This window comes from Notolepis coatsorum (assembly GCF_963971535.1).
Source record: "Notolepis coatsorum genome assembly, chromosome: 15".
Lineage (NCBI taxonomy): Eukaryota > Metazoa > Chordata > Actinopteri > Aulopiformes > Paralepididae > Notolepis > Notolepis coatsorum.
The window spans coordinates 94,888,296-94,900,795 of record NC_140179.1 but is presented as its reverse complement, the minus strand read 5'-3'; the positions used below and the strand labels follow the sequence as shown (position 1 = coordinate 94,900,795).

At 43.5% G+C, this 12,500-nt stretch overlaps 1 protein-coding gene across 1 annotated transcript in view; it reads right to left on the bottom strand.

Moving 5' to 3' along the window:
* Positions 1–12,500, bottom strand: part of cacna1c (calcium channel, voltage-dependent, L type, alpha 1C subunit) — a gene marked incomplete at both ends in the record, with an annotated part of 188,360 nt that overhangs the window by 69,725 nt on the left and 106,135 nt on the right. The window contains 2 exon segments of the mRNA XM_084331098.1: positions 1,843–1,950; positions 4,613–4,700. Coding sequence (XP_084187224.1) covers positions 1,843–1,950; positions 4,613–4,700 — 196 coding nt within the window.

Below are 12,500 nucleotides of genomic sequence, written 5' to 3'. Positions count from 1 at the left end.
GCGAGGGCGACCCTCTTGGAAATTTTGGACCATGGGAATTGTAGTCTTTTTTGCTGCCGATTTAGCTGTCGATTTTTCAGAACTACACTTCCTGGAAGATTCTATAGGGGTTCAATGTTCAGAGCTCTGTATGAATTATTTCAATAACTGTTATTATTTGGGATAATAAGCAACAAAAGGTAAAGTTTTTGACAAATTTGAAAACGCAGTTAGTTTCTTTTCCCTATTGTTAGCATTCAGCAAGAATTAGATTTGAAAATAGTTTCAAAATGGTGCCACCCTGATAAAAATAAAAAAGCTACTGTACATTACAGTAGATTTCATTATCTGTTCTCATGCACGCCTGGTGATACTAAATCCAAATTGAACTCGGGCATTTGAAAGATAATATATGTATATATATATATAAATGTGCGAATTGGCTATAATAAGGTAATTTATAAGCCTCCTATTTTATATTCTATAATAATATTTCAAATTGCATTGGTCCGGATGGGAGAATTCAGTACTGTATCTACAGAACCTTCTGTTTAATCATCTTCCCTTTATAAATTTCCTTAGATTTTTTGTACACATGATCTCAAGAAGGTACTGAACGAGATCAGTGGCAGTTTTTAATGTTTGGTCATTATTAGCATGGTGTTATTCACTGTCAAAGATGCAAAGAAAAATCATAATTCATATTCTCCTTTGTTTCATCACAATTTAAGCAAGCCTAGTAATAGACACAATATTTGTGACACTGGGAATACATTCCCTGAGGTCCATAGGTGTACCTAGATACCAAGAATATGCAAATGGGCCTTGTAGAAGTGGAGCAATATTCCATTTACCTAGGTATATATTTTAGGCGGATTTTCACCACATGTAGAAGGGGCCCAGCCTCCTAGGGTACGCCCCTTACAAATGCAGATGATAAAACCCATCCATCCATGATCACTCCCTCCCTCTCTCCATCCCTCCCTCCCTCTCTCCATCCCTATATCCCTCTCTCCACCACTCCCTCCCTCTCCCCATCCCTCTCTCCCTCTCCCCATCCCTCCCTCTTTCCATCCCTGCATTCCTCTCTCCATCCCTCCCTCCCTCCCTCTCTCCATCCCTCTCTCCACTACTCCCCCCTATCTTCATCCCTCTCTCCCTCTCCCCATCCCTCCCTCTTTCCATCCCTGCCTTCCTCTCTCTACCCTCCCTCCCTCTCTCCACCCTCCCTCCCTCTCTCTCTCCACCCCTCCCTCTCTCCACCCCTCCCTTCCTCTCTCCACCCCTCCCTTCCTCTCTCCATCCCTGCCTTCCTCTCTCCATCCCTCCCTAACTTGAGGAGCTGTACCACTACAGGTGAACATGAACTCTCTCTTTCTCTACCGCTCTCTCTCCCTTCATACATCAATCCCTCCCCCTCTCTCTCTCTCCTTTCATACATCAATCCCTCCATCCCTCCCTCCCTTCATACATCATTCCATCCTTCCATCCATGCATCCCTCCCTCCCTCCCTTCATACATCCCTCCCTCCCTCCCTTCATACATCCCTCCCTCCCTCCCTCCCTTCATACATCAATCCATCCATCCCTCCCTCCCTCCCTCCCTTCATACATCCCTCCCTCCCTCCCTCCCTTCATACATCAATCCATCCATCCCTCCCTCCCTCCCTTCATACATCCCTCCCTCCCTCCCTCCCTTCATACATCAATCCATCCATCCCTCCATCCCTCCCTCCCTTCATCCCTCCCTCCCTCCCTCCCTCCCTCCCTCCCTCCCTCCCTCCCTCCCTCCCTCCCTTCATTCATCCCTCCCTCCCTCCCTCCCTCCCTCCCTCCCTCCCTCCCTCCCTCCCTCCCTCCGTACCTTGAAGAGCTGCACTCCGATGCAGGCGAACATGAACTGCAGCAGTGAGGTCACGATGACGATGTTCCCGATGGTGCGGATGGCCACGAACACACACTGCACCACGTGCTGGGAGTCACAATGAAAACACAGTTGTGTGAAGGTATGTATTAGGGATGTCCCGATCCGATCACGTGATTTTCCGAAGATCGGGATAAAAAAGAAGAAAAAAAATTTACTTTTTTTGTTTTGTTCAACAAACATGACCATGTTCATGTCTTTAGACGAAGACGTTTAGACGAGCGTTTTGTGAACAGAAACCGCAAAAGTCGTCTTGCGGTTTCACTTTTAATTTTGCGTTTAGACTAGCGTTTTGGGGTGGAATTCTCTGTGCAGACGAGGCTGTAACGACGGAGCACCGCTGTCACACGATTGGCGCATATGTCACATGACGTGCTGTGAAGACCCGCCCTACTCTGCCTCTGATTCGCAGACTGTGGATGGGGAATGTGATTGGACCAAAGCAGAGTCACTCACAGACAGTGGGTCCACTCACGCCGCGGGACAGATTCTTGTGTATTTAACCCTTTCACTGCCACACGACAGCCGGTTGTGTGATAGTAAAGGGTTAACCTTCTGTCGTGTGGCAGTGAAAGGGTTAAAAGTACTGCTATAACGCTACGTTCAGAACACAGAACGGCGCGGGCCAGTCGAGGCACCTGCTGGCCCTGTAATTGGAATGAGTACACTTTAAATCCTTTAACGAGGATCCATTGGAGGGCAAGTCTGGTGCCAGCAGCCGCGGTAATTCCAGCTCCAATAGCGTATCTTAAAACTGGACTGATTCTTGTGTCTTTAAAGTACTGCCAATGTAGCCTTCAAGTGATCTCCGTTGATATAGTCAGACATACTTGCTTTGTTTACGTCTCGGCTACTGGCGCTTACCTGCTACCTGTGACGTAAGCAGTATGCGCGACCAGAGCCGTGACAACCCTTTCGTCATCGTTTTAACAGATTTATACGGTTTAATAGTTTAGACAAGAGCGCAAAGGTTTTGCGTTTCTAGGAATTCCACCCTGGAAGGTAGTCTCACTTTTTTGCGGTTTCACCCCGTAAAAACGCAGTTTCCGTATAAACGAAAGGCACATCCGTAAATATTTTTTTGCGGATTCACCTGCTAGCGTTTCCGTCTAAACGGGGCCTTAAACTCATACTGAGGCCTTAGTTTTGGTTTTAAATTGCATATCATCATTCATTTATTTATTGTCACACAGATTTAATTATACATCATATGATTTTGGTCAAGGATTGCAATGCCTCGCTTGAATGAAGTTAACTTTTCACCTGGATAACGTCAACATTCAGGGTGAATGTAATGTGAGAAATTGGGATACATTTTTTTTAATTTTTTTTGATCGGACCAGGAAAGATCGGTATCGGTAGATACTCAAAATCACATGATCGGGATCGGATCGGGAGCACATTTTTTTATCGGGACATCCCTAGTATGTATGTGTGTGCATGTTTTGTCCATGTGGGTACAAAAGGAAAAAGTTGGTATGGGTGTGTGTGCTTATGTGTCCATGCCTCCATATTATGGATGGGCATCGGAACGACTATCGCTTTGTCTTAAAAATATATATATTTCCCCTTGTTTTTACTAGCACCTACACTGTGTAGTGTATTAGTAAGTTTTGCCCATCCCTACTGGATATATATATATATATATATACACACTATCCTGTATATCTATATACCTTTTGAAACGTCACTCACACCATTTCAAAGTGTATCTTCTGTTGCAGTGTTTGCTAATATAATAGGGGCCAAGACCACAATAGTATCAACACAATAGCTCACCATTGAAAAGGGTCTGTATGTGTAAAAGTGTGTCAGTGTGAGCCCCGCATGTGTATGTTCATTTTTTCGCATGCGTGCAGGGCTGGCTCTGACCAATTGGCTGCCCTAGGCAGGATTTTATCTGTGGCCCCCTTGCATCACAGTTTATTCTGTTCCACACGGTAAACGGAGAGAAGAAGACGAAGAAGTTGTTTGTTTGGAGAATTTCTCACTCGCCGTCCAAATGAATGAGCCATTGTAAAACACTCATTGTCCATGGGATTGTTATAAATGTTGGACTTGTACTATAGATAAGACTTCAGTATTTCGAAATAACTAGTAGTATTAAAGGGGAACTATCTTATAAATGGCCTTTTTCAGTGTTTAGCATTGTTTCCTAGCTATGTGAACTTATATTAATATGATCTATGTCTCTAATTCTCATATTGGCGCATTCTTCCAATTCTCCTCTCACAATATTCACCCTCACTGAACTGAGTCATCTGAAAATGTGATGATTTGTGATGTCAGATAGACTCAGCTGCATGATAATGTTCAGGCGCCGGCGCCGCGGCGCAGTGGTTTAGGAGCCCAGGCTCAAAACAGCTTAAGATCTTGAGGTAGAAAAATGCTGTTTTTGAGGACTTGATTAGAAATACAAAACAATGAATTAAAAAAAAATTTAATTACAGAGGTGTTCCATAAACTCACAGGAATTGTGTAAAAGTGCCCAAATAGTGAAAGAAATAGTAAAATAGTTCCCCTTTAATAAAAAAAATAATATAAAAAATAATATAAAAAAACAAAAACAAAATTGTTGCCCCCCCCTGGGTGGTGGCGCCCTTAGCATTTGCCTATACTGTCTATGCCTAGAACCGGCCCTGCATGTGTGTGTGTATGTGTGTGTGCATTCACATTCGTGTGTGTGTGTGGGCCTGTGTGTGAACCTAACCTTGAGGCCCTTGGCTCTGTTGATGGCCCTCAGCGGTCGGAGCACTCGCAGGACTCTGAGGATCTTCACCACGTTAATGGCACTGGACCTGGGACACACAGCCACTGTCAAACACGGACCTGCCATGCTGTTAACCCTTTCACTGCCACACGACAGCCGGTTAACCCTTTCACTGTGACAATACAGAAGGTTAGCCCTTTACTATCACACAACCGACGGCGATGCTCCATCATTAGCATCATTAGCTCCGCGGATGCGGAGCTAATGATGCTAATGATGGAGCATCGCCGTTGGTTGTGTGATAGTAAAGGGTTAACCTTCTGTCGTGTGGCAGTGAAAGGGTTAAAATACACACACTCTTAAAACAACACTCCTGTCGAGTGCACTCTGAATTTGGGACCGACGTGCATGTTGTTGTGTTGCTTTTCAATACGACGCGGGTAATTATGAGTTTGTTTACATCATTGTACACGTTAGCAGTAGCGTGGTCACAGATTAATCCCATTTCTAAATACTGTACATGTTGTATACTAATATAGGTTCAGAGGAATACTTTGGCATTTAGAATTTGAGTCTGTTGTCTCTTTTTTATTCACCAAGCTTTTATCACATTGTGAGAAAATAGTTTGTATATCGGCATTCCTTATTAAAACCAATACTGTATATATGGCATATAGCACCACTTACTGGTCTCAATGAGGAATTAGCACGTTTGGCAGGGTTGAAACCTTGCAATGGTCGCCCCTTGGTGTAAATGTAGACCTCAGTTAAAATCCCCCCACTTCACCACCTGAATTGGATTATTTTTCAAGTGGCGGAATGGATAAGACTGGTATTTAACACACATGGCCACATGGCACGGGTGAGAAGAGGGTGGGAGGACGGGTGCAGAGCCTGCTAGTATCTATAACCACCATTATAGCAACATATTGTTCAGTTATTTAACAAAATATCTCATTGTCAGAGTGCTTGTGATACTTAATTACAGTAACTAACTATAATTACAGTAAATAAATAATGCTGAAACAATTGGCAACATAATTCTCACGATAAGACCACGTTTCCCATAAACACTGTCACTTCCTGTTGGAAGGACATTTTGCCGTTTGACAAGAGAAGCGGGTGAAAAGCCCTCGCTAACCGTGAACGTAAAGTTATCATTGTTGACGAAGAAAGGTTTGTGTGGAATGGCTTCTATTGCGCCGTAATCCGACCCAGTAGTACACAATATCAGTACAAAAGTCTTGTCAGTTGTCTTTCATTCTCATCTGTCTCAACATGTAGTAATCCTGGTATGGACATTGAATTTACAATGATATTGAAGTCCGCATCCTCCTACTAGTGTCTTTCCCTTGCCCGACATCAGATATAATTGTCAACTTGTCCATTTTCATCTTCAGTCCGACATTGCCTCCACTCTAACCCATTTCCGTGGGGGAGGGGGATTAGATTTTCCCTAACCAATCACTAGAAACCAACATATCCGCCCCACACCGCACTCCCGCCCTGTGTGGCGTGCCCGGCTCATGAAATTCAGATCAAGCAAGACGTTTGCAGATCAAATATGAATTAAGATACAGCAACTGCATATCCAATTTGTCACCCTAAAATGTTGTCAGAAACATATCTTAGTGAACCGTTTAGCTGGAAAAAGAGTTTACGTTTACGAGCACGCCGCCATGTTTGTTCCCGTTTGCCACGCTTGACAACAGCTACAGTAGACAATGGCCATGTTTTTTCCCCACGCCCGACTCAGGAACTGCCTGGCTCATGGAATTCAGATCAAACTGTCAAACTAGGCATTGCAGAGATATAATATGAATTACAATTCAGCAACTGCATATCCTATTTCTTGCCCTAAAAAGTTGTCAGAAACATATTATAGTGAACCGTTTAGGTGGAACAAGAGGACGCTCACGAGCACGCCGCCATTTTTTTGTCCTGCTCGCCATGTTTGACAACAGCTCAACAACGCCGTTAACCCCCCCGCGGTGGTAATTATATAAGCGCTTTTTCAACCGAGAAACCGCTGTTTCATTATCATGATGCCAGACCTAGAATCAGCTCGGTGGAATTGAACAGATTCAAAGGTCTGGACCCAGGCAAGTCTTTACCTGGACGACCAAACTGCTTCCACATATTGTGACAAATGCTTGGTGGGAAACAAACCAAATAATTCCAAATGTCACAGAAGAGTCTTTCGATACATCATTTAAAAGGGACTGTTAGTAATAGTTGTACTACTACTAGCAGTCGGAAAAGGAGTATCAGCAGTAATAGGATTGCAGTAGTAGTACTTCATCACACACCTACTATGAGAAAGTTATTTAGAAAATAACGTGACAGTACAGTACAACCACAGAGACAGAAACAAGAAACAAGACACATAGCTCACATATGTAACACAAACACATAAGACAAACATACCAAGAGGAGAACAACCAACCACTTTTACGTTGAAAGGCTGTCAAAAAAGACTGTTAAAAGTTGTTGAAAGGGAGAGACAAAGGAGTGACCGTTTACACAGTGAGTGGAGTGGAGTGGACACCTATATTCGAATACCAACCGTTTTGTGCGTTTTGCGAATCTGATTGGCCACTGACGTTTCTGGTCATGTGACATGTGCACCAATCGTGGGACGGCAAGTTCTTTCACCGGTTAAGCTTAGGCACTCTTTCGAAGTTGGTTAAGGTTAGAGTTTGTCTTAGAGCAGGGCGATAGAACACCAGCCCTGATTCCAAACTCTAACCTTTAACAACTTCGAAAGAGTCGCCTAAGCTTAACCAGTGATAAACTAGGCGTTAGGTAGTTTGCAGGCTGTTCGACGTGGAAATGGGCAAAGACACAGCTCGTCACGCGATTGGGCGCACATGTCACATGACCAGAAACGTCAGTGGCCAATAAGATTCGCAAAACGCACAAAACGGTTGGTATTCGAATAGACGCGGACTGGACATGACTGGAGTGGAGTGGCGGGACACACTGACACAGTGAATTACACTTCTCACTTCTGTCGGGTGAAAACCACGTACCTCCTACGTATGGTAAACTTTTCAGGAATTAAGAATAACAACCTAAAGTAGTTGTTTTCAGATTGACACCCGTGTATCAAGGTCCTTTGGGTCATGACATTTTTTTGTCACAACTCAGAGAACACCATGTCGACTTTCAATTTGGGTAAAAACATGAAAATCACTCAAATTAGGAGATATGAGGTTTCCCCCAGACAGCTGTGCTATTTTTCTTCTCCCGGCGCTTTTATAACAACGAGAGGAAAATGCTCCTACATTAGCTCTTCGTTTAACCAAAACCAAAAACAGGCTTTGTGGCTCTTTTTCAGCTTTTGTCATTCAAATCAATGTGTACTGCTAGCTGACGGCTAACGCGATAGCGTTTGACTCTCTGTACCCATTGATTTGAAGGGAGGAAAGGAGCGGCAGAAGAGATACGAGCTGAAACAAAAATGTTTCCCCGTAGTGTCAAGTGACTGGCAAGGAAAAAACGAGACCACACTTCAAAACGTCAAGGTCTCTGCAGATTATGTTTGGTCCCTTTCCATTACTGTACTTACCCATATCCTCAAAAGACTTGTTGTGAATTGTTGCCGGGTGATACCAACAATATCTCTGCAATGTTCTCCCCAACTAAACATAAAGTAACATTGATCAATAACGTCAATCTTACCTCCTTCCTCCATATCGTTCAATCGACGCGGTGTCAGAGGATAAAAACCGAATATTGGCTCAATTTCGAACATGAATAATGATATATTTATAGTTGCAGCACACCGTGGCAAATCAGTTACAGTCAAACCCAAAGCCTGCACGCTCTTCAATCTTGTGGGACCAGAGGCTGTTGAGAGACAGTGATCGTTCACATAATGCACCTACAGTATTGACCGAACGAGGAGTCGTCATAACTCCTGCAGAATTGTTGGAAGATCTCTAACGCCTGAAAAGAAAATCCAAGTGAATCCGGCGTCCGTAAACAAAATGTCATCCTGGTCGAAGCACAGTTTCAATACGAGGTATCAAATACCTGGTGAGACAACTGATGCATTATGCGAGAGTGCATTAAGGAACCAAGCGAGGAATTGCAATTTTGGTGCATTATGCAAGATGAGCAAAATCCGTGTCAGACTGGTTTGTTGAATTAGTAACGACGCCATCAGACGAGTTCTGCTGAGTGAAACTGAACCGACATGGAGCTAAATAAGTGAACTTCCTGGACAGCTAAGCCAGATCTCTAGATCAGCAGCCATTGTGGATGTAAAACAAGTTCAATGTGTGGTGAAAATAAACAGTGTGAAAAGGGGGGTAAGGAGTGAACATGATGCATCAAAATCCATAAACAACTGTAGAAACTGTGCTCGCAGCCAGACGTCAGGTGCTGCTGTCTTCTTGTTTCTTCATTTTGAAGATACAACTTCTTGAGGCTGTTCCTTTGGTCTCAATGCAGTCTCACACATTTTCCAACAAGCTATGGAACAAATCTTTGCAGGTTGCTCCTTGTGCCGTCATTGTAGCTGATATTGTAGACAGTGGTAAGGAAGTTGAGGGGCGTGATGAATGCCTTGGAAAAGCATTAAACTGGGTCGAAGTTGAAGTTCAGACTGAATCCACTGAGAAGCACTGGACCGGGTCGAACTTGAAGTTAAGACTGAATCCACTTAGAAGCACTGGACCGGGCCAAACGTGAAGTTCAGACTGAATCCACTGAGAAGCACTGGACTGGGCCAAACGTGAAGTTCAGACTGAATCCACTGAGAAGCACTGGACCGGGCCAAACGTGAAGTTCAGAATTCACTGAAATGAAAGTTCAGCCGACTTTTGAAAACGATTAAAAACAGCGGGCAGCTATTTGTCACATTTTCATTTGTCACATCTTGTGTTCAGTTTAGTTGTCTTGTTAATGTTCGTTATCCACTTCTAATGTCATATGTTGTGCTGTCTTGTAATGTAATGTAACTTTTCATGTAACATGTTGAAAATTGTGACTTAAATAGACAGCCAATGGGAGTCTTATGTCAACATCCTGTGAGTCAGACTACCTGAATGATAACATGCACAGAGGAAGACCACCAAATAGAACTGAAGAGACTGAGCTTGAAGTTATGGCAGATCTCTCCCCGGTTACTTGAGGAACTCCATAAACACTCGGCTATGAACGATATTCTTCAGACGCTCAGCAGTGTAATTCAGAAAGAATATGCCCAGGAGAGTGTGCAGCTTTTCCAGAGGAAGTGAGACCATTCTTTGGTTTCTGTTGTCTTGAAGGGCAATAGAGTTATACTTAAATCACAGGATGCTGAGGACATCTGGGAGCGGAGGCAACAAAGCATGGGAGTTTGTTTGTGAAGTTGTCCTCTGGCCAACTATCAGTGAAGACATTGAGGATGACGTATGGGCATGCAGCGACCACACCACGCTGACAAAATGAGCCACTGAAGTTCAGCCCGGTCCTTGACTTACCTCCACTGACCTTACTGATCCACTATTGCTTCAGACATACTCAGGTGGAACCACTCTCTAGTGCTAGTGGACTACAATTCACGCATTATGCAATGCAACTACTCTGTCAATGAAAGTCAGTTCACAAGTCGGACTGCACAAGTCAACTTTCCGAGGGGTCCCAAGTATGCACAGTCACATCCAGCGAGCTTTAAGACAATCACTGACAGATGGCACTGGTCCCTACCTGAACCTGCTGAGCCTGTGTGGTATACCAGGTCATAAGCTAATAAGTAATACCAGCTCAAAGACTCTCATCTAGATAAAACCACACTAAACCAAACTATATCCACCTGCAACACCCAGCAGTAAAGGATACAGCTACAGTATATCCAAAGCCCAACTGACAAAGACATACAAATACTTATGGATGCTATATCTTTCCACCTCTAATAAGGTTCACTTTGCACTAAACCGAGTTGTGATTCACAACTAGAGAAGGGGGGTGTAGAGAAACACTTTCCAGTTGTATTAGGTTTGAACCATAGTGCATTGCCATACTTACCTGTATTCTCAAGAGACTTGGAATGTACTGGTAGTGCTGTTGGCTTTAGACTCCTTCACTGACAAGGTGCTGTAATATTCTCCCCCGACTAAACAAAAGTAAAGTTATGCTAAACTTACCTCTTTCCACAATAGCGGTCCATCAAAAGTCTCCCTTAACAAATGGAAAGTCTTAAAGGGAGGTCCCACTCCTACTTAATTTTCTTTTTAATAAAAATATTGTTTACAAGGTGCTTTCTGACAAGGAGTGAATTTTAACATAAAGTAAAGAATAGATCAATTGTGCAAGCCATGAATGACTTGCACAGGGAGTGACTTTTTTCTTTTAAGGTACTACTACATGTAAAATCTTGGCATTCATATATTACAGTCAAATATTTGCTGATGAAGCACTCTTTTAACACTAGCGAAACAGACATATATAATGTCATACAGATGAAACAGCTACTATTGTCATTACAAAGAGTAGCCCCCCCCCCCCCCCCCCCCGAGTGCGGTTTCGTGGTTTGATTGTGGTTAGATTTACCGCAAAATACTATTTTCATCTATTCATTTTCAGTGATTTGTCAAAAGCAACAGGGATGAGAATAGATGAAGTCGGCCGGTAAGAAGCGGCTCACGGGGTCAATAGGATGCACTGTACTTCATGTACTTAATTTGACTGTGATATGTCTAATGCATATCTCACATATAGTACCTTTAAATGGGTATACAGTACCACTGGATTTTGGCACTCACATACATCATTACTATGACCCATGAGAGTTCAGTTTGCCTTAGTGAACATCTACCGCTGTCTTATTTGAGCCAGAGACCATCAGTTACATTTCCTCTGATATATAATGTCATACAGATGTACAGCTTCGTTGACAATCTAATAGCAAATAACAGAAAAAAGGTGGCTTTACCAGTGTGATTTTCTAGGGAGTAAAGCATTCCCAATTTTAAGTTTGGATGTTACTTTGGTGTAAAAATAATCTCAAACAAACATTAACACCAAAACCTACCACAGAAGACCACAAAGTCTCCCATTCATTGTCAACGAAGGTCTTCACTCAATAAAGACAGTTTAGTCGGAATCGTGTTACTAAGGAAACAGCTCGGACACCAAGTTGATTTCCTGTCGCAGTGTTCGCTAAATATCGATCGCCGACAGGAAACCAAAATGTACTCTGTTTTTCGGAGTGTTTCATGCCATCAAAGTCGAAAACCATCTCAATGACATCATAGGCCAGGCTTGGCGCTCTGGTCTCTGGCTTCAGCGGAGGCTTGTTCACGCTTGCAAACGGTACGTCGACTGAACTGATCGAAGGCATAGGGAACGCCAAACCACGGAGGAGAGAGTTTTGAACACAGTTGAGGGTTGGTAATGGAGTCGTTAATAGGGACTCGTTCACTTACGTCGAGTAGTCTAGGCTATTAAGCACCAAGGACAGAGAGTGTGGCACAGCATATTAAATATCAGACATACTGCAGATCCAACACAGAGTTCAAGCATATTTTAGTTTTTTCACATACAAAGAACCTCACATACCAGCAATGTCACTAATGCCTCGTCTCCACTAGCCAGGGTTTAGCCATGCTGGGACACACGGTGAGAGTCTCCATTGCCTTTAGAACCTGGCCAAACCTGGCTAGACCTGGCTGAGACTGTTGTATCATCATGGTTTAGCTGGTGCACCACAGTTGCTGGTGGGAATTTTCACCCAATTCACTCACTCACTCACTCACTCACTCACTCACTCACTCACTCACTCACTCACTCACTCACTCACTCACTCACTCACTCACTCACTCACTCACTCACTCACTCACTCACTCACTCACTCACTCACTCACTCACTCACTCACTCACTCACTCAATCACTCACTCA